Source organism: Pangasianodon hypophthalmus, chromosome 30, assembly GCF_027358585.1.
Source record: "Pangasianodon hypophthalmus isolate fPanHyp1 chromosome 30, fPanHyp1.pri, whole genome shotgun sequence".
Classification (NCBI taxonomy): domain Eukaryota; kingdom Metazoa; phylum Chordata; class Actinopteri; order Siluriformes; family Pangasiidae; genus Pangasianodon; species Pangasianodon hypophthalmus.
Genome location: NC_069739.1, coordinates 11,982,337 through 12,005,707, shown reverse-complemented (window position 1 = coordinate 12,005,707; position 23,371 = coordinate 11,982,337). Strand labels below are relative to the sequence as shown.

The 23,371-nt window shown below is 40.3% G+C and overlaps 1 protein-coding gene across 5 annotated transcripts in view; it reads left to right on the top strand.

The window, feature by feature from the left end:
• Positions 1–14,212, top strand: part of hivep2a (HIVEP zinc finger 2a) — a 75,597-nt gene extending 61,385 nt beyond the window's left edge. For 4 of the 5 annotated variants that reach the window (XM_053231818.1, XM_026918406.3, XM_053231817.1 and 1 more), the window contains 6 exons: positions 822–5,870; positions 6,071–6,222; positions 6,514–6,689; positions 6,909–7,004; positions 7,184–8,100; positions 9,492–14,209. In XM_053231818.1, the coding sequence (XP_053087793.1) occupies positions 1,098–5,870; positions 6,071–6,222; positions 6,514–6,689; positions 6,909–7,004; positions 7,184–8,100; positions 9,492–10,205 (6,828 nt within the window). In that variant the 5' untranslated portion in view covers positions 822–1,097 and the 3' untranslated portion in view covers positions 10,206–14,209. Of the gene's footprint in view, positions 1–821; positions 5,871–6,070; positions 6,223–6,513; positions 6,690–6,908; positions 7,005–7,183; positions 8,101–9,491 lie in introns of all 5 variants that reach the window. The other variant, XM_053231819.1, reaches the window with a different exon arrangement.
• Positions 14,213–23,371: the final 9,159 nt, after the last annotated feature.

Genomic DNA, 23,371 nt, shown 5'->3' with positions numbered 1-23,371 from the left:
ACAATGGCACAAAGCTGCTATACACCAAAACCAGAAACCCTTGTGCCGCTGTTGCTTGTGGGTTCACACTCATGATTCTTGGTTTGTGAGCACATATTTTCCTGTGTCAGGAATGGAAGAAACTGAAAACAAAACAAACAATAAGTTAAAGTTTCAGGTACTATAAAAACCACTGGCTTTTCTGGTGTGCTATTTTTAGTGCTCATACCAGCCCCCAGACATCGGTGTCACATAGTTTCCTCACAGTTTCACAGGCAGCTCTGAGATGATAAAAAAGTACATAGAACATGTTCAGCATCATGCTATCACAAACACTGACTGTACTTAGTCTTTTGGGGACATAATGTAACTTTATAGTAGACTTTATAGTAGAGTGTAAAACAAAAACATTTATTTCAAGAGGTCTTACATGTTTACTTTTAAGTCTTGAGATACGGCTAAGCAGAAAGACAACAGAGAAATGAACATGGCATAATTTCTTCATAGTTCTGCCTTTAGACACCCACACACATCTGACATTAACGTCACTTGTGTTCCATAGGCTATTTTTAGACATTTGTGTCTTTTTAGAAAATGAGTGGGCATAGATGTTAATGGTGAATTGAGAAAGGGTGGCAGCTTCTGTGTTTCTTTTCATTGACAAGATGTGACATGCTCATTGGAGTAGCATGCGCTTACAGAACATTCAACATTGTATGTAACATATTTAACAAAAATATTTTAATGTTAAATTTGCAATAGCATGTGTATGCTGAACTATATCTAAAATGTTGTTTGTATGTATTAAAAATAATTGTGTTCTCTCTTGTTATCTTTTGTAGATACTTAAGGAAGATTTGAAGAGAACAGAAGTCAGCGTGGATGAATCTAAAATATTTAATGAACATAACCATGCCAAAAGAATAATTGATGGAAAGAGGTTTGGCTGCTGGTTATAAAAAGGCATTGTTAAAAATTCAAATCTGGATCAATTCAGAAAATGGAAATGGAGGACCTTTTGTTTGAGTGTCATTAATAGTAAATTACCTGGAATGACTATATATTTGAATGAAATTTAATAAACAGTACCTTGAGAAACCCAACTGAAATACAGAATAATGGAGCCACATGGAACAGCTGCTGGAGAAAAATGCAGCAAGGAACCACGTGAGAAAAACTCTTTACAAAGAAAGTGGGTCTCTGAACCCTGTGCTGGTACAAAAGGAAGCACTTATGCAGAAACTTTGCAAAGTGGTATCAGTGGGACTGTTATTGCAGCTTCTGGAAAGCTGCTTTTAAGTGCAGAGTCTCAGTCATCTGCAGAAAGTCAATTTTTTCCCAGGTCTTATTCCTATCAGTTACAACATTCATACCCACAGCAGCCCATGCAGAAGCCTTTCCTTACCAGTACAAAGTCACAACCTGGTTTGGAGCCCCATGCTTGGCCTTTCCCAGGCAAATTGCAGTCTCTGCCACAAGATGATATGTTTTCTGTGCACTCACGTTCTCATGGAGCTTTCCCCCGTCAGAAGTCACCAAGTTTACCTAGTGCTTTTTGCCAGTATTCACAGTCAGGCTCTGAGCAAAAAGACGAAGGACATAAGAAGGAACAGAAACCCAAGAAGCCAGGCAAGTATATTTGCCAGTACTGTGGAAGGGCATGTGCTAAGCCCAGTGTGCTTAAAAAACACATACGATCACACACAGGGGAACGGCCCTATCCATGTGAACCTTGTGGCTTTTCATTCAAAACCAAGAGCAATTTATATAAGCATAGAAAGTCTCATGCCCATGCTATTAAAGCAGGACTTGTTCCCTTCTCTGAGCTGGCGACTCGCACAGATATTGATCAAGCATCTTCAGTTGGTGAAACAGAGGTACAGTCTGATGGAGATCAAAGTACTGACACTGATGAAGAAACTGCAGAAGGGGCCATGTACCCGGAAAAAAGTAGCTCCATACCCCAGATATCATTTGACTCTGACAAAAGCACTTTAGATAAAGGTGGAGAACCAGCATATGCAGACTCAGCAGAAGAGATGGCCGTGGCATCTATGAAAGTGCCTATTTTAATTGTTCCTAAACAGGGGCTTACATCAACAACCATAGAGTGTACCCCATTCACAGAAATTAGGGGATCCAATATGAGAGGAATGGTCCAGGGAGATGAGTCACATACTGTCAAACAGAGACTTGCTTTAAGACTCACTGATAAAAAAGGCCAGGACTCAGAGCAGTCTCTGAATCTGTTGAGTCCACACAGTAAAGGTAGCACTGACTCGGGCTATTTTTCTCGTTCAGAAAGTGCTGAACAGCAGATTAGTCCACCTAACACCAATGCAAAGACATATGAAGAGATTATGTTTGGAAGATCTTGGTATTACAGACCCATCTCCAGATCTAGACATCCAGTTACAATTGGAATGACTGCTACTGCTAATCCTGACCCGCACAACAAATCTGCCATGATAGAAATGGACATGGGAAAGATATCAGAGGATCACATATTTTTCAGAGAAACTTTTGCTGAATCACATATGGTTGCAGGGTGTGACCCAAAGCAGTACCCTCGAGGCTCTCTCCTGGAAGCTCCTTCTGAGACAGGCCCACTTTTAAGAAGTAACTCAATGCCAACACCATCCCCTACCAATCTTAACGTTCCATCAGCTCTGAGAGGGAGTCAGTCCTTTGATGAAATGATGTCTCCCGATGATGTATTTTATCCAGGGGCAGCTGGTCTAAGGAGGCTGAGGAGACAGGCTGCTTTTGAGCATGGGGAATCTGAGAACTATGGCAAGATGGGAGGTCCAATCTCAACAATGAAGATGGGAGAGAGAGAACAGCTGATGTCTGAGTTCAAAGGATCAGGATCAGAACTTGCTTGTCCTGAAATGCGCACAGCATATGGCAGCTGTGGCACAAAGTTCGGAATGCCAGAGATGACAACAAGAAAACGTCGTAAAGAAAAGAGTGTTGGTGATGAGGAGGATTGCCCTGGGCAGTATGATGACATGAAAAATGTCTCTCTTGAAACATCTGGTGACTATGATCTAAAACAAGGAATTCAGGAAACTTCAGCGGCTGCCCACACAGGTAGAGGATCTATATATGGTGGTTACAATTCATTGGAAGGTTTTGATAAAGTTGCTGGTATGTGTCCAGAGGATGTTGTGCTTGTTCAAGATACAGACCGAAAGGCTGCTGTCAATGTAATATCTGTTATTCAACATACTAACTTGCTTAGCAGGCCAAACTCATTTGAAAAGACTGATTCAGTTGAACATCAATCTTATCAGCCAGAAAAGCCTGTTGGCCAACTCTCTGAGCAATCTGACCCTGAGAACATTGATGATGTGCAGAGTCCTGACTCTATTCTGAGGTCTGAGAGCATGGAGCATCAACAGCAAAGTGACAGTGAATTAGCATCTGTTTCACCTAATCAGCAATATCATATGCCCCACAAACTTGTACGGCAACCCAACATTCAAGTACCTGAAATTAGAGTCACAGAAGAACCAGACAAACCAGAAAAAGAACCAGAGGTGCCAGCTAAAGAACCAGAGAAGCATGTGGAGGAATTCCAGTGGCCACAGAGGAGTGAGACTTTGTCCCAACTCCCAGCAGAAAAATTGCCCCCAAAGAAAAAACGCCTGCGTCTTGCAGACATAGAGCACTCATCTGGGGAATCAAGCTTCGAGTCTACCTGTACCAGTCTGTCAAGGAGCCCAAGTCAAGAGAGCAACCTGTCCCATAGCTCGAGCTTCTCAATGTCATTTGATAGAGAGGAATGCATGAAGTCAGTGTCACCAACTAAGCAAGATGATTTTAATAAACAATCAGAATTTTTAACTGTACCAGGGAGTGGTCATTCTCTGTCAATACCAGGCCATCACAAGGAGATGCGTCGCTCCTCATCAGAACAGTCACCTAGTGGTTTACCTGTTGAGGTGCCAGAAACTCGTAGCAAATCATTTGATTATGGAAGTCTGTCAACCAATTCAAGACAAGGGGAGTTATATGCCAGTGCATCATCCATGAAGGAACGTAGACGTGGATATCTGGTTAGACAGGCATCTCTGAGTGTCTATCCTGAAGTTGTACCTCAAGAGCAATGTGCTGAGTTAAACATTAAACAAGAGCTGTCTGACCCCCATGCTTTACCTTCTTCTTGGCAAGGCACCTCAACTCTAACTGCTCCAACCCACCTTGTAGCTGGAAGTGATCTAGTAAGACAAAAAAGAGGATCATATCACTTGCTTCAGCAGAGCATCAGTGAAGACAGCCAATCAGACGACTTGCAAAAGTCACCACGCTTGCCAGGCCAACTGTCAACAGACAGTGAGGCTTCAATACATGAGCACATGAGCCAGGATGTACTGCAACACTCCTCACTTCCAAGTAGCTTGGCATCATCACCGTTTTTTCAGACAGTGGTCTGGTATACTGACCCAACACGACCCAGGCAACACCAGGGTATCCATCAGCTGCAGAAATTACATATCCGACCACCAAATCTACAGCCTAATCTACAGAAATCCCACCAACCTCTTCATCAAATACAGGTGCACAGTGAATCAAATACTGATGGGGCAAGTCAGACTTATCCTTATGTCTCAAGACCTTCTTCACAAACTATTGGCACTTCATCAAAAGTGCTCACTACAAACTCACCTTTCTTACCGCAAATTCAGCCAGCCTTTACCCCTCAAAATGTAGGTTCACAGTCATCACTTCCTGGAATGCTAGTCCCTGTTAGAATTCAGACAAATGTGCCATCATATGGTAGTGTTATGTACACAAGTGTTTCACAAATTCTTGCTACTCATGCTCAGAGTACTACTTCTCTCAGATTAATAGGCTCAGACAATATATCTACTAGTTCACTTACGGGCATATCTTCAAAACACCCGATTGGATTCAGTTTATCAAAAATCTTAGGTCATCCGGAAGGATCTTTGCAATATCCACTTTGGAAAGTTCCTGAACAATTACCTGGAAGACTTAATACTGGCATACCATTGTCCTTGACATCAGGAACTATTTCAACTACAGATGCTTCCTCTAGTATTGGAGGAAGTAAGAGAATGCTGTCACCAGCCAGTAGTCTTGAACTGTTTATTGGAACCAAGCAACAGAAACGGATTAAGGAGGAAAAGATGTATGGTCAAATAGTGAAAGAGCTAAGCGCAGTTGAGCTAAGTAATTCAAGTGCACCAAAGGATGGTGACACATCACCACAGCCTGATATTTTAAAGAGAGACGACTTAGATGATCTGGAAAGGATGTCCTCATCTCCACCAGCTAATTACCCATCATCTGTATTCTCATCTGCATCTGATGTGCCACACAAGGAAAGCTTTACTCCACCTCTCCAAATTGTGATGAACACCTCAAAAAGAGCAGAGTCCCCAGAGGAGCTTGATGTAGACAAATCCACTCCAGAGGCAACCTCAGGCCCTGAATCAATGATCTCTTCAAGTGACACTCAGGATGAACTGAAGCAGACCAAGATCCCAGTAAACATGTTGGTACAACTTGCTGCCAATCAGGGTGGTGCTGTATGTGGTAGCACTCTGCTGCTCACTGACTTAGCAGATGTTGATCAGTTCTTTCAGTTTCCAAGCCTACGTACGACAACAAGTGTTAGCTGGTGCTACCTAAATTACACCAAGCCAAACTATGCTCAGACAACTCCCTTAACCTCTGTTTATGCCTCTTGGTGTGTCAGCTCCTATAACCCAAACCCACTCAGCCTCAGCACCAAGGCAACCCTGGCATTACTCTGCTCCAAACAGAGAAGGAACACAGAAACTTATACAATGGCTGCTATGTATCAGCCAGGGACTGGAAAACTTGTCTCATCCCTGTTGTGGAAGCAGAAGTTTGAGCAGGTAATGAATTCCCAAGGCTTGGTTAATTACAAGTCAAAACAACACATGAAATTTAATTGAAATTATGACTCCACATACTTGAGTATAGATATGAAGCATGCACACCACTTGACTATGTATTTCTTAATACTTACTTGTTCTCTCTTATGTTTAGAATTTGAAACATCGTCATTTAATAATATTTTGGTTTACGTTTATAGATGAAGCCAGAGCTCATGAAGCTGGATATTGGCAAGTTGGGAAAGAAAATTAAAGGGGTAATCTCACGGGACAGAGTGAAAGAGGACCATGGAGAGAAGGAGGCTTCATCAAAGCAGGCTGAACCCACACGCATTAAAATCTTTGAAGGGGGGTATGTTCAGATTTGTGTCATTATTATATATCCAACCACAAGCTCTTGGGTTTTGTTTGGCTCCCTATTTTGAAGTCTAATTAAATATTAATGTGGTTGTGACACAAAAATTCCAGTTTTTGGATGGTGTTGCAGTAAACAACTTGTACTGAATACATTTAATTTTTCCACAAGATAAATTGAATAACTTTGATTTGCAAGCATTGAGACATGAAAAACTAAAAATTGAAAACTTTTAAAGAAGGTTCAGCTTCAACAGAATGTAAATTTGTAATCATATGTTAAATTCAGGTACAAATCCAATGAAGACTATGTTTACGTGCGGGGCCGAGGTCGGGGAAAATACATCTGTGAAGAGTGCGGTATCCGCTGTAAAAAGCCAAGCATGCTGAAGAAACACATTCGCACGCACACTGACGTTAGGCCATATGTCTGCAAGTTCTGCAACTTTGCTTTTAAAACAAAAGGTAGGTTTCCTCCTCTATGTATTGCAAATACCATGTTGTTGTCCAGATGTATAGTTTGAAAGAAGACATGAATTAAGGCAAAAGTGTTTAATTTGAGATAGGAATGCAGCTATATTTCTGTGCCATAGAAAAAGCTAATTGAAATTTTGGTACTATTGATGAATTGAAAAGCCAGCCATATCCTTGCCATGTCTTTAAAATACTTAAATCTGGTTTCAGGAAACCTAACAAAACACATGAAGTCAAAAGCCCACATGAAGAAATGCTTGGAGCTTGGGGTGTCGGTGACATGTATAGATGACGTGGAGGGAGTTGGTATGAATGAGTCTTTATTTTGAGAAAAGCCAATAATGTGATGCATATTGAGCTCTGTACATTGTGGAAGTTAGCTTTATTAAAAAGAGGAGACCTAACACTGCCAGGATTCATTTGAAATAGCTAAATTAGCTCTTTATTGCACAGTTAAGAGGTTTTTTTTTTTTTTTTTTATTCAGATACTGCTGAGGAGATCCAAAGAGATACTGGAAAGATTGGCATGTTAGAAATCATGGCAGAGCACCAATTTTCAGATGCAGATGATTCAGATGGGGCTGAGGAAGATGGTGATGAGGTGGATGAGGATGAAGATGATGATGATGATTATGATGGTGATTCAACACCAAAGACACCCTCTCGAAGCACAAGCCCACAGCCCTATGTCATCCCCTCACATTCTGTCACCGCAGTTGCCGCATCCCATGACACTGGCCCTGATCCATTAGGCTCAGCCCCCAAGCAGCCAATGTTTGGCTATTATACTAGTTTGCCCAGTATTCAAATCACTCAACTCATGGTGCCTAGCGAGAAGTCTAGAGAGAGCCAAATGGCAGAATACCAGAAACTGCTGCAAGGAGCTTTGGGTGAAGACCCCAAAAACAGATTGGAGATGCCTAGCTCCATGGATGAAGACCCTGGCTTGTCTCCAGAGCATAGCTCATCTTCTTTTGAATTCTCCCCTTCTCGTCTGTCCTCACCTAGCTGTGACTCCTCACCTCTTCGAGAGCCTTCACCCAGTTGTAGGTACTTGTCCCCAAAACGGGACCTCTCCCCACGGGGTCGTTTGTCACCAAGAAGGGAGGCATCCCCCCTTAGACCTCTGTCCCCCAGGAGAGAAATCTATAGAAAGGATCTGTCTCCAAGAAGGGACATGTCCCCCAGAGGCCTCCTTTCGCCTATCTCCCATGCAGGGTGTCCAGTATCTCCTTGCAGACGCGAGCTGTCTCCCAGAGGCCGCTACAAGGGCATGCTCAGACCATTGTCTCCAAGAAGGGCACCTCACTCTCACAGTGGACCTTGGACACTCAACCAGCATCCACATAGAGAGATCGCTTCAGTGGCTCAAAAGAGCAGGAGCCACTCAGACATGAATATGGTAAGTGCCTGTTTTGTTGAAGCTGATAATTCATGCTGTTATTTTCTGTTATACTATTATGTCTTATCAGTGCTATACTTGTGGTTTTGATAAAATAATTCTATTACTCTACACATCCATAATGACAAAGCTAAAACATGTAGATAGTTTTTCAGAAATTTATTAATTGTATAAAATGTATTAAATTTATGAAAAATCAGAAACTATAATCTCTTATTTGGATAAGTATTCAGACCCTTGACTAAAGGTAGGACTTTACTTTAAGTAGGAATGCCATTGTCGAGTCCAAATGAAAGCGACAGAGACAAGAGAGTCAGAGAGACAGAGTCAAGACTGAGACCTAAAACCAGTGGACTTGGGGTTTTCTATGACCCGGAGCTTGAAACATTTTCAGGGCCATATACATACTCCATGACATAAATGTGTGTGTGCACACAACAGATAGAAAAAGAACAGAAAGATTGCCATGGCAAGCAGAACTAGAAAGACCAAGCTTATGCCTGGAGCTATTTTGACAAAGTACAAACAACACAAAAGTAATTCAGAAAGTGTGAAAATGTCCAAAGGTGCACAGAGTTGTAGTATAATCTAGACAAGGTGCACAATGTTAGAGCAACACTGTTAATCTTGCAGATAATGTCATGGTGAAATTGGATTAGCATGTGATATAATAGCAACTGCGCTGTCACACACATACATGAATTGTACCTGATTAAAGTGTGTTTTCTGATTAAAAAGAAAACAGATTAACAAAAGTGATTAAAAAGTGGTTTCTTTCTTTTTCAGGACATTTCAAATTGTTGTATTGGCTATGTCCAATGCTTGTGCATGGCTCTGATTGATTTTCCCTCTTTTCTCAACTTCAAAATGGCTTGCTTTTCTCCCATAGTCAGCTCTCTGGTCTTCATGTTGGTTTATCCTTTTTAACAACAGATACAGTCTTCACAGGTGAAACCCATGGCTCAAACCAAGAGTAGACATTCAGAGCTATTAATTGTTAAAACAAATAAATCTAACATGGTACACCTGGGCAATAAGAAACACCTGTCAGTCACATGTTCCAGTATTCTTGAAAAATTAGTGGGATCAAACAAAAGGCGCCATGTTCCAAGTTGTTTAACACATCTGTTATTATGTATGTCATATGCAAATATCAGTAAATGAAAGCTGAAATTCTGATCTCTCATCTCATTTGCATCTTTTGATCTCAAGCCCAAATGTCTTTAGTGTATATTAAAAACAAAAGAATTGGCCTTGCCGGTCCAATACTTTGAGAGGGGACTGTAGATCTGGGCTTTGACTGGGCCATTCCAAAATGTTGACTGACTTCTTCTGAAGTCAATCCTGGTCTAATTCCTTGTCTAATACCTTGACTAATATTTTCTTTTTAGAATCAGAGGAAGAGTTGCTATCCCCAAGGAGATAAACACAGCACAGAAGCTCCCTCTACACACCAAGGTCTTTTTAGCCATCTTCCCCTCCACTCTCAACAACAGGTTCGTACACTATTCCCTATGATTCCAATTGGTGGAATCCAAATAGTGCCAGGCCTGGCCCACCCTGCTCGCCTTCCTCTCAAGACAGCTACAACAGAGGAGTCCAGTGAGGCATCTTTCCACTTCTCAGAGGGTTGTGAGTCTAACAACAGCCAACGGGCAGAGGATTCAGCTCAACCACAAGAGATGGCGCTGTCCCCAAAAGCTGTAAGTTCAGCCCCCTCACCCTCTCCTCAGAGGTCCAGAGATGATGGTAAAGGCCTGAGTGACAAAGAGAGCAAGCAAGAAGAAGGCATCATGACATGCACCAAGGCCATTGCTTCTTTGCGCATTGCCTCAGAGGAACCCTTAGGAAAGGAGGCTGGTCCCATCGAGCAGGTCCAACAGCACACATTGTCTCATTCTCCTACTGCCCAGCAAGAGAGTACAGCAAGGGGGATTCAGAAATATAGCTCAGAGTTCAGGCACTCCAACACAGAAACTGGTGTGTGTGCCACATCTAAGGCTCCTGCAGGAAGCTGCCCCCCTCTCTACATTACAGGCCCTACAGAGAGGTCACCTGGCCAACAGGGCCATAGCAAGAATCCATCCAGCACAACAAACGACTGACAACAGCTGATTAACGTCAAAATGGAGGACAGTACATTACACTCATACTGTATGTTTACACATACACAGTCACACTCAAATATTAGAGTGTACATGTACAGTGTAGCATGCCTTTTATAACCTGGTTTGCTGTTTTAACTATGGATCCTTTCTTATTTAAAATGTCAGAGAATAACCTATATGTTAAATTATACCTGTATATGAGCCTGACCAAAATTGCTTATGAACTCTGTCTGGTACTCTAAAATGTACAGATCTGTGTGCCTTTTTTTCATTTATGCTTATATTCTTATAAGCATATAAAACACGAAGACATGTAAATATGTCAAACTTTGTGTATCAGCTTTGTATTAAATGCAGGTTGCTGTCTTTTTGGACACCGGAGTCTAAATGATGTGAAGTATCAATATATGTACGGTTGCACTAAAACATATTTTTATATGAGTGAAATGAAATGGCTTTTGTGTACAGCATCAATTCTATAATAATATTTATTGTATCTTGTTTCATAAATTGTAAAAATTTCTTAATGTTGTGGATGCCTTTGCTAAAGCATGGATTTTACTATTGCATAATAAGAAGAACAAAATATGTATACTGTAAAATGGCTTTCTATTAGAAATATTCATATACTTCAAGCCAAACTTGTTTTATTGGGTTTTCTCTCTGACACACACACACAACCACACACACACACACACACACACACACACATTATATATATGCAGGTGGGTGTGTGTGTGGGTGTAATTTCTTTACATTGGCAACCCACATAACACAGTATGGTGGTTGGTAGCTTTAAGTTCTGACCGCCCCTTTCCTGTCAGCTAAATAGGCTACACACTAGTTGTGATATTGCTGCTCTTTTATGTAGAACTGTCAAGCATTAAGTGAATCAGCTTGTCGACTTGTTCACTTCCTTTGAAAACATTCTGAAATGGTTGTGAAATGTTAATCATGTCGCTTGAAGTATTTGTTATATTGATTAGTATGGGGAACATTCCAACAGATGTATATATTGAATGCCCATAATCCTATATACTCATAGTCATACATACATTGAAGGAGTTCATTATGGGCCATGCCATCAGTCCACAAACATTTTTTTTTTTTTTTTACAAATGGTTATAAGTTGGTAAACTCCAATAATAACTCTTAAAATGCACTTTATATTTCTTAAACCTTTCAGAAAGATAAACCTGTGCTATAATGCTATATCTGAAACTCATGCTATATAAATTTTGGAAGTGGGATTAAGGCAGATTCAAAACTGTCTCTGATTAAACAATTTAACTGGAGCATGGAGCCAGAGCACTCCCATGTGTAAATCTGTAATTTGTACTGTGTGTATTTGATCCATGTTATTTACTCCTTGGACATTTTTGTCAATAGTACCTGGTATTCACTGTTAAGTGTATTAATATGTTAAAAACCCAAGGTATCAAAAGCATAAATCATTGTAATGAAAGAGAAAGACATACATGATATACATAAATGGGTAACTTTGTGATGTCAGTGAAAATACATTATCATACACAATTTTGACAATAAATGACAATATAAAAATAATAATAAAAAAAAAAACCTTCTGGATCGTGTTTTCAAATAAATGCAACTGTGAAAACTTTGTGTGTACTTGATGCTACTACTATAAATCTATTAATAATTTGATACTAGTCACCAATGATCTACTCAAGCATTCTGGTGATTTACATACAATAGACGCAATCTTTATTTGACCACAATTTTTTTTTAAGTCAGTGACCTTGTCTTTTCTGCAAGGAGAAGAGAAAAGGCTACATTAAGACATTAGGATTATTTGAGAAGTATATTAAAGAACATTTCAACATGACAATATAGACAATTTTTGAAGACTTTTAGCTGTTAAATTTCCTGTTTAATTTTTTGTCCAGGAGTTTATTCTTTATGTTTAGTTCTAGGGTTCTTTTAGGTGGTTCTTCTGGGGTGTGGGGGGAGACTGTTACTGTATACCCTGCGGATTAAGCAGATGGATTTGTACACATAAGTGACTGAGTTTACCCCCAAAGTTGTCTCAGAGCACACAGAGATTATATCATAATCCTTGGCCCAACCAGTTGGAAGAATCTGCATTACATTCTAAATTGGCTACAATCAGTGGACTGAAAACAGTGAAGTCACTTGTATCCAATATGCAATAGACACTTCATGTGTAGTGCTGCTTATTAATGTTTAAATAAAATTTCATTTTAGTCTACTTGTACTCAACTTCGACAAAAGACTTTGATATGCTGTAGCCATCTGGGTCAGAAGAAGTTCAGCTGTGCCCTCCATTTCAGGGCCAATTCTTCAGCCAGTGTATAATGTGGAGCTAGAGGACCACTGCCAGTTTTTCACTTCGTGTCATGTGAATTAAATTGCCTTGGCAGCAGCAACAGTATTGCTTTTTACCATTATTATAGATTTGAATACTTCAAATGAATTCATGATTAACCAGATCCATCAGCAGCTTTTCCAACAACCACTTGAGCTAGTGTGAGATCTGCCTTTTTTAAAGTGAACACGGGCAAGAGTTGATTAGGAAAGCCTGGCTCAACTTAACGAGTTGTTAATCTATGTTGTGATATCCATTAAGCCAGCTTGTCAATATTTGGTTGAGTGAAGCTGGCTATCATAAAGAAACCCCAAGTTTGTTGATGTTGCTTTGTGGTACAGCCGTCTAGTCTGTTTCCAATCTTCATCTGTCCAGTAGAAGATACTACATTGGTCATATACTTATTATTGAACTATTATTAAACTTCAGACTGACTTCAAAGAACACTTTAAGCTTAGTTTAGGATAAAGAACATAGAAATCTCGCTGCAAGCAGTGATTAAGGGGGCCAAGCACTTTTGGCCTAACCCCTTAGAGAGAGATGGAAGAAAACCAGAAGCCATTGGGACAATCAGCTCAAGGAGATGATTTAAACTATATTAGAAGACAAAATGTCAAGCTGTTGCTGAGATTTTTGCCTCACTTTCTGTTTTCAGTAGCCCTCCCAATTTGCAAATGAACTCAAAGGTGGTTTCTCAACATCAGGCCATGTTGCTAATCATATGTGAGTGTCAATAGGCAAAAGTGTAGCTGGGATATGCTCTCACTTTCTGTTTAGTGATGTCGCTGTCAAATTCGTTTGAATGTTATGGACAAAACATCCCACATATCAAAAGTCTGAGAACCAAGTTTTGTTCAGGTTGGTCTCATGATGCTGTGCTCCAAATTTTCCTGATGGTTGGACAATATTTATAGGAGATGAAGTGAAAAAAACAGTTTTTGATCAATTTAAAAATGACTTCCTGTTTGGCAAATCATATTTTTTTACAAGTTCACTTGATACCTTCCAGGAAATCAAGAGAAAGAAGAATCATGACTTTTACTACTTTTATGAGTTTTATGAGTTTTACTACTTTTTCAATTATAGCACACCCTAGAGGTCAATATAGACAAAACATTTGGGAATTCCTTAGGCCGGAGTTCGTCATTCTCCTACAAAGTTTGATGTAAATATGTTATTCTCTTGCCAAGATGCACTCACTTTCTTTTTGGCAACTTCGCCCTCAAATTCATTGGAGCATAATGGACTATCCCATATATCAAAAGTCGATGAAACAAGTTTTGTTTGGGCTGGTCATGACAGTGTGTTCGAAACTTGGGGATGATTGGACAAAATTTGTAGACGTCATCCTTAGAGAGATCCGGATGCTTCAAAATGGGAGCAGTAGTGAATGCTGTCTTGAGCTTCTCGAAGGCCTCATCGGCTGCTGTGTTCCATGTCGGGCTCTTGGGTACCTTTTTTAGTAACAATGTGAGAGGAGCAGTGATGGAACTAAAGCCCTTGATGAATCTTTGGTAGAAAGCCCAGAAATCTTTGGAGGTCTTTGAAGGTCTTGGGAGTGGGCCATTCAGTGACAGCAGAAAAATTTTCTTGGTCTATGGCCAGTTCTTTGGGGCCTATGATGTACCCGAAGAAGGAGATGGTAGCCACATGAAATTCACCTTTTTCTTTTTAGAGCTACATAGAGCTGGTTCTCAAGTAGATGTGTAAGGACATGCTTGACATGCTGAACATGGGTCTCTAGAGAACGGGAATAGATCAATATGTCATCAGTGTACACAATCACAAATTTTCCAAGCATCTCCCTCAAGACATCAATTATGAGGCATTGGAAGACAGAGGGGGCACAAGAGAGCCAAAATGGCATGATGCAGTACTTGAAGTGGCCAGAGGTAAAGGCTGTCTTTCATGCGAACAAGGTTACAGGCACTGTGTAGATGCTTGGTGAATATCTTGACTGCACAAAGTTGTTCCAATGCAGACAGGAAGAGTGGAAGGGGGTATCAATATTTTACTGTGATCTGGTTGAGTCCTCGGTAATCCATACATAGCAAGATTCCTTCTTCTTTTTTCCACAAAGAAGAATCCTGCAGATGCAGGGGAGGTGGAGGGATGAATGTACCCTTGTGGTAGTGTCTCTTGGACATAATCCTCCATCACCTGTTGTTAAGGAGAGAGTGTAGATTCGATTGTGCGGGATGGTGCCTGGCAGGAACTCTATGGCATGATCACAGGATCGATGTGGCTGTAGGCCACTAGCATTAGACTTGCTGAATACTTCTTGAAATTCCTAATACTCTGTGGGAATGTCTGTAGGTGTTTGGGTTTCCAGGCTTTCCAATGTAGTAGATGCAATAATGAGGCGGGGAAGATGCAGGCAGTTATTCATTCAGTGAGACGACCACCTCGTGATTTCTTAGTCAAACCATGATATTTGTGGGTTGTGGTGGTGCACCCAGGGAAATCTTAGGATGAAGGGCTGCTTAGCTGTGACGGTGATGAGGAAGGAAATGTACTGTAATGTACATGTAATGTAATGTAGGAGATGGACAGAGTGACAGAGTCCTGTTTCCCATGGGTCTTCCATCAATAGCATGAATTTTTATGGGATGTTGGCTCTCAAGGCTTTGTTATGTGCTTGGCGGTTGCGAATGAGGTGATCCAGGCAGATAGCTAAATCAGTCAGGGAATCGAGGGACATCTTTGCATCTTGGCAGGCCAGTTCCATGAGCACTTCCTGGTTTAAGTCTTGGTGAAAGGCAGCTTTGAGTGCCAGCTTCCCACCGCAAGAGTGCAGAACTCTAGGGCATATTCAGCTACACTTGTTTGTCCCTGGGTTACAGCAAGGAGTTGTGCTCCAATTTCCTTGCCTTCGGGGGAATGATCCTATTCTTTATATGAGCATATATTTGTTGGGATGGGAGATGAGTAAACTGGTTATTGGAGAAATTGTAACTGTCGTTCAATACTGCATGAATATGCCTACTCCATCCACTAGGAGTCAGTTGGGAATTAGGTTTTTTTTTTCTTAGGTAAAGAAGCAGATCTGTAGGGATCTGGGATGTTTGGATGGTGTCACCCCTCCACTCTCACACGTTCACTCAGGTTTGTTGACAGTGAAATGGCTGGTTGAAGTTATCATTGATCATGGTGCACTCACATGGGTCTTCTCCCATTCTTCAAACTGAAAAGAATTCATTATACTGTGAAAAATGGTTTCTTATTTTGCTACGTACCCAAACCTGACCAGGGCCACACCCTCCAGTTGTACATTCTTTCCAGTTTGAGGCATTTTTGCAGCTTGCTCATGACAACCCCCTCAGTGGACATTTGGTCAGCCTTAAAACCCTCTTGTGTTTGTTAGATGCAGTGTAATGGCCAAGAATCAGAAAGGAAGTATGGAAACATTGCAAATAATGCAAATAACGTGCCAGAATACACCATCAATACAGCTTGGCATGTGAGCTTCGGATTCTCATCAGCAAAAATAGTACTTGGCAGTAAGCTTAAGGGTCCACTGGAGAGACTTGTCCATCAGTTAATTACCCCTGAACAATATTCCGTTCTCTTCAGTCCTGTATTGAGAAACCCATGTTTTAAAGCTCAATGTAAGTATGGATGTATGCAGTGTATCAAATATGGAATTTTTTTTGGTCTGTATGGGTATATGTATGAGCTAGATTTGTGTGGGAGATTATATGGCTGTGTTGAGAGGGAAAGTTGCTCTGGGTGTTGATATGTAAATTTTTGTTGTGTAGAAGGACATTTTAATATGGTCACAAACTTCTTGTGAATGGATTGGATCTGTGATTTCGGATCTGGGATTACTCATGGACTCTTAAGAGATCTGCTAGCAGCACAACACCTGCCTCCCTCAAGATCTGCACCAGTGTTTTACCCCCCTTCGAGAGACCAAACTAATTTCACTAATTTCCTCATCAAAATCATCAACTTGTATACTAGATCCCTTACCTACATGTTTCTTCAAACAGATAATTCCAGAAGCAATCAAACCTCCTCTTAAAATAATCAATTTAGCACTGGCTATGTACCTAAATCATTTAAACTAGCAGTTATCAAACCCCTGTCAGTTGTCCAACTATAGGCCAATATCAAACCTTTCCTTTATCTCCAAGATCCTAGAAAAGGTTGTAGCACAACAGCTATGCTCATACCTACATAGGAATAACATTCATGAAATGTATCAGTCAGGATTTAGACCTCATTATAGCACAGAGACAGCACTGGTTAAAGTGATAAATGACCAACTACTGGCCTCTGATCAGGGTTGTGTCTCCTTGCTTGTGTTGCTTGACTGTGCAGCTTTCAATACCACTGATCATACTATTTTCTTGATAGACTAGAAAACGTTGTTGGAGTTAAGAGAACGGCCCTCTCCTGGCTCAGGTCTTATTTGACTGATCATTATCAGTTTATAGATGTAAATGGTGACTTCTCTATGCATACTAAAGTTTGGTGTTCCTCAAGGTTCTGTTTTAGGCCCTCTGCTCTTTTCTTTATATATGCTCTGGGCAAAATTATTTGTAAACATGGTATTAGCTTCCACTGTTATCCTGATGACACACAATTGTATGTTTCAGCAAAGCCAGATGACAGACACCAGCTTAATAAAGTTGAGGAATGTGTAGAGGACATTAGATGCTTATTAACTTCCTTTTACTTAATTCTGACAAGACAGAAGTACTTGTACTAGGACCACATGCAGCTAGAAGTAAGCTTTCTGATTACATAGTAACTGGATGGCCTTTCTGTTTCATCATGTGCAGCAGTAAAAGACCTTGGTGTGATTATTGACTCCAGTCTTTCATCTGAAGCTCATGTACAGTTGTGCTCATAAGTTTACATACCCTAGCAGAATTTATGGTTTCCTGGCCATTTTTCAGAGAATATGAATGATAACACAAAAACTTTTCTTTCACTCATGGTTAGTGGTTGGCTGAAGCCATTTAATGTCAATCAACTGTGTTTACTCTTTTTAAATCATAATGACAACAGAAACTACCCAAATGACCCTGATCAAAAGTTTACATACCCTGGTGATTTTGGCCTGATAACATGCAAACAAGTTGCCACAAATGGGTTTGAATGGCTATTAAAGGTAGCCATCCTCACCTGTGACCTGTTTGCTTGTAATTAGTGTGTGTGTATAAAAGGTCAATGAGTTTCTGGACTCCTGCCAGACCCTTGCATCTTTCGTCCAATGCTGCACTGATGTTTCTGAATTCTGAGTCATGGGGAAAGCAAAAGAATTGTCAAAGGATCTGCGGGAAAAGGTAGTTGAACTGTATAAAACAGGAAAGGGATATAAAAAGATATCCAAGGAATTGAGAATGCCAATCAGCAGTGTTCAAACTCTAATTGAGAAGTGGAAAATTAGGGGTTCTGTTGAAACCAAACCACAGTCAGGTAGACTCGGCCACAACTGCCAGGAAAATTGATCGGGATGCAAAGAAAAACCCACAAATTACTTCAGGTGAAATACAGGACTCTCTGAAAAAATGTGGTGTGGCTGTTTCAAGGTGCACAATAAAGAGGCACTTGAAGAAAGATGGGCTGCATGGTCGAGTCGCCAGAAGAAAGCCATTACTATGCAATTGCCACAAAGTATCCCGCTTACAATACGCCAAACAGCACAGAGACAAGCCTCAAACCTTCTGGCACAAAGTCATTTGGAGTGATGAGACCAAAATTGAACTTTTTGGCCACAACCATAAACGCTACATTTGGAGAGGAGTCAACAAGGCCTATGATGAAAGGTACACCATTCCTACTGTGAAACATGGAGGTGGATCGCTGATGTTTTGGGGATGTGTGAGCTACAAAGGCACAGGAAATTTGGTCAAAATTGATGGCAAGATGAATGCAGTATGTTATCAAAAAATACTGGAGGAAAATTTGCACCCATCAGCCCGGAAGCTGCGCATGGGACGTACTTGGACATTCCAACATGACAATGATCCGAAACACAAGGCCAAGTCGACCTGTCATTGGCTACAGCAGAATAAAGTGAAGGTTCTGGAGTGGCCATCTCAGTCTCCTGACCTCAATATCATTGAGCCACTCTGGGGAGATCTCAAACGTGCAGTTCATGCAAGACAGCCCAAGAATTTACAGGAACTGGAGGCTTTTTGCCAAGAAGAATGGGCAGCTTTACCATCGGAGAAGATAAAGAGCCTCATCCACAACTACCACAAAAGACTTCAAGCTGTCATTGATGTTAAAGGGGGCAATACACGATATTAAGAACTGGGGAATGTAAACTTTTGATCAGGGTCATTTGGGTAGTTTCTGTGGTCATTATGATTTAAAAAGAGTAAACACAGTTGATTGATAATAAATGGCTTCAGCCAAACACTAACCATGAGTGAAAGAAAAGTTTTTGTGTTATCATTCATATTCTCTGAAAAATGGCCAAGAAACCATAAATTCTGCCAGAGTATGTAAACTTATGAGCACAACTGTATATAATATTACTAGGATAGTCTTCTTTCATCTCAGAAATAGTGATAAGCTAAGAAATATAATGTTACTCCATGATGCAGAAAAATTAGTTCATGCTTTTTTACATCTAGGTTGGATTATTGTAATGCCTTACTCTCTGGCTGTTCCAGTAGGAGCATAAAGAAGCTCCAGTTAGTCCAGAAAGCAGCTGCATGGGTCCTTACTAGAACCAAAAGATATGACCACATCACCCCTATCTTATCCACACTGCATTGGCTCCCATTCAAATTTCACATTGATTATAAAATACTACTTTTGACCTATAAAGCACCGAATGGTCTCGCGCCACAGTACCTGAGTTGGTCTTTTATGATCTGCCACGATCAAAAGGTGCAGGCTATTTGTTGGTACCTCAAATAGTGAAGGCTACAGCTGGGGGTAGAGCTTTCTCTTACAAAGCCCCACAGTTATGGAACAGCCTTCCACTTAGTGTTTGGGGTTATACAAATAAAACTGAATTGAATTAAGTTGGTGAGACTATTCCAATTCATCATGAGACAGAGACTCTACTGTTTGTGGACAATTTGGTATATGTTTTGTATTTGTAAATATTTGTAAATATGTTTGTTAAGGGGAAATGGCTGGGGTTCTGGGGCAGTTTATTGCTGAATTATAATATCCCCTTTGCATGCGCACTAAGTGAGTTGAGTATGATTCCATCTGTGCAGAGTAAACCACAAACTAGCAAAGGTTCCTCCTCAGGTAATAGTGTTGGCAAAATAGGCTGCACTGTCACAAAATGACAGCAGTAGAGAGCGCTGGTGAGCATGGTTAACTTGGCGATCAACTCGACCAGGTTGGTGTTCTCCTACCAGCCGCCCTTGGGCTGCCAGTCATGCCCTCCTGCTGCTTCCATGAGTTTAGAGAAGTAATCTGTCATGCGACAGAGTCAGATGCAAATGCAGGCTAGTGTTTTTAGTAAAGACATTGGCAAACAGATCCAAAAAGTGAAGCAAAAACCAAAACAAGAACAGGCAGTAAATCAGGCGAAAGTCAGCAAACACTGTTAGGTGGGCAATTCCAAAAATCCAAAAACTGGGCAGCAAGGCAAGAACCAGAATTGCAAGGCACAAAACACAAGACTTGGTATGTCAGGTATGAGCACACTGAGTCTGAGGTGAGAGTCCATATATAAAGGGTGTAAATGTGATTGGGATCAGGTGTGCATGATTAGAACTTGGGTGGCTGTGAATGTGATGGTGGCGTGTTGTGCTGGTGATAGTAGTCCATGGTGGCCATGTTTGTAGGCTGCGTTGTGTTCTGGGACAGGGAGTTTCTGGCTGACATGATAGGAAGAAGAAGTGAAAGAAATGTTTTTGAAAAAATTCAACATGGCAGAAAATCTAATATGGCAGAAATTACATCATAGTATGCTTTGTAATTGGCATGACCCAAAGAATCAGAGCAAAGTGGAATCTGCTGGCTAGGTAGCTGAAACTATCCTCTATCACCATGTCAAATTAGGCTGGGCTGAATGTTCCAAAAGGTATATTTTTGCGGCATAAGCAAATGAATGTAGAGAACAAAGAATCTCCACTTTACACCATATTTGGTAATATACTGTGTGTATATATATGTATATATGTTTGCCTTTAAGTGCAAAAGCATAGATAGTGCCCCCATTGGCCAGTTAGTGATATTGCAATAGTTACAGTTACAGGTGCTGAGAAGGACCTACCATTCAAGTTTCCTGAAGATGGTTTATTGTGAACCTTATCAATCAAATGCTTGCTGAAATCTGATTGGCCCTGTGATCGGTGGCCATGTTTTGGCCAAGTCAACCTTACAAATTTGCATGTGGACTGGCTTCGACCCATTATAACTGACTGGCGAGTGGCAGCCATATTGTTTATAAATCTCAACATGTTTGACACTTATTGAGTTTCAAACTCTGCTGAGCCATTTGACACCTTTTATTAAAAAAAAAAAAAAAAAAAAGGACAAGAATTCTAGGACAAATTCACAAAAGACGATTTTGCATATCTTGCAGATTAACTAAAAATCAAAAGAATTTTGGGGGCCTCAGAATTTTGTCTGTAGGCCTCACAGTTCTCAAGATACGGTATGGGCTAAAACATACAGTGGCGAGCTGTGCTGTGCTACAGCGCCACCATTAGGCCAATCATGCTCATCTTTCTTTCCTTAGTAGTGTAAGTGAGTGCTACATACTGACACTGAAAACCGATAGTTTCATGTCTGTATCACTTACAATTCGGTCTGCACAACCTTCCAAAAAAAAATTCTTCTATTCATTTCAAAAGGAAGATATAGCCACAAACGGATAATCTGAAAAATATAGCTAAAAGCAGCAATCACTGGGGGTCAAAGAACTTTTATTCAGATTTATAGGCTCATGCTGTCATCTTGCAGTGCAATATGATATTGTACATTGTATATTTATAGTAATTATAATCTTATATGTATAACATATGTATATGTATGTTTACTATATTACTGAGTACAAGTTTAGTCAGTTTTAGCAACAACAAAAATAGCAAAAATAATTATAATAATTCTCCTTCTTCTTCTTATTATTATTATTGTTGTTGTTGCTCCACTAATAACCTAACATGACATTGGAGGTTTTCTTGAAAATTTTAGTGGCAGTAAGTACTTCTGTCAATACTGTGAAATTGACAAAGATGATTAATTTGCTAAAAAGTAATAGTGCACTACAGACACACAAAAAGTAAATATATTACAAGAAAGCTGATTGAAAGTCAGCTAAACCTTATAGTATTGTGGCTTTGAATGAACTGTTTCAATAAATGAACATATGAAATGTGGATTATTAAATAGATACATCAGAAATACATGTGTATGCCAATTTATAACCTAATGCTGCCATCCTGTGGTGGAATATAATATTGCACCTTGTATTTATTAGCTCCATAGTTAGTAGCTCCATTATTAGCTCCATAACTCCATAGTCCAATAATGTTATGTAAAACAAGGCTTAAAAATGCAGTTTTATTGGTATTTCTCAGCTGTGTTTTTACATTTAGAAAGTAAAATTCAGTAAAATTTTCTCTCTTTTTTGGTGCTATACATTTAAATGGATCATCTGTATCACTTGTTGAATAGGTCTTTAAAGATTTGTATAAACTGAGAATACAGTTTATACAAGTGGCACTTCAACAACATTTACAATTCTGGCTTTTGTCACACAGGCCATGAAACTGATTAAGTACCTAGTCCATTAACATTATGTAAAAGAAGACCTCGATTTTACACCATTTTATTACTGTATACTTTTCAAGTCTCATGACAGTAGCTCAATTCTAACTCTGTAAAATGTCTGCTGAAAGCTGGTGGCTAATGGAGGCCATTTTTGTTGAGTAACCCAGTCATCATTTACAGGTTATAATAATGATGCTGTATACCAGATTTCAGCTCAATCAGACTTAAGCAAACCTGAGAAACAGTTATTTGATTTGAATCCTGCCCCCTATGGGTGATCACGCCCCTCTCTTTGCAAACATCCTCAGAAATCAGGTGTAACAAAGTAGAGTCAAGAGGGTAGTTATGATCCATGTGCAAGAGGTTTATTCACAAAGTAAACACACTTCGAATAATCATGGCCAATATTTGTATATTACTTCTTCAGCTTCCATAGCAGTTGGGAGTTGGGGTAGTGGAACTAAGTGTCAGGCTTTAGATAATCGATCTAGATCGTGAAGATGGTGGTGTTGCCTGGTGACAGTGGGAGGTTAGTGGTAAAACTGAGAGCTATATGTGACCAAAGTTGTATGGGAGTCTTAAGGGTTCAAGAAAGCCTTTGGGTAAGTGAGCATGCCTTGACAAACCTTTCTACACTACTTTTCTGGAGCTAGGTTTCTCCACCAGAGCTCCATGTCTGGGTGTCCTGAGCTCATGTGCGCCCACTGGAGGACATTCTCTCTCATGGTTTGGGGCACACAGGTGTTTGTAAGTGAACATTTAGATGGAACCGCCTCTTCACCTTGCTCTCTGATGATACCATCCATCAATTCCCAGTGTACAGGTGCTACAAAACAGGACTCAAGTATAATGGTGTCACGAGTTTCACTTGAGGACTTTCATACGAATGGGACAAGGCATCAGCTTTAACATCCTAACTAAAATAAGAACTCACTAGATTGAACATGACAAACTATAAGGCTTCGCAAAGTGTGAGAGTGTCCATGTGGTTATATGGCAAGTGATAAGAAATGAAAATCACAAGCAAAGAAGAACTAAACTTGGGGGAGGGTGCCCCTCTGGTGGTGTGGTGGTGAATTGTTCATGACTGATGTAACACCAGTGTTTAGCT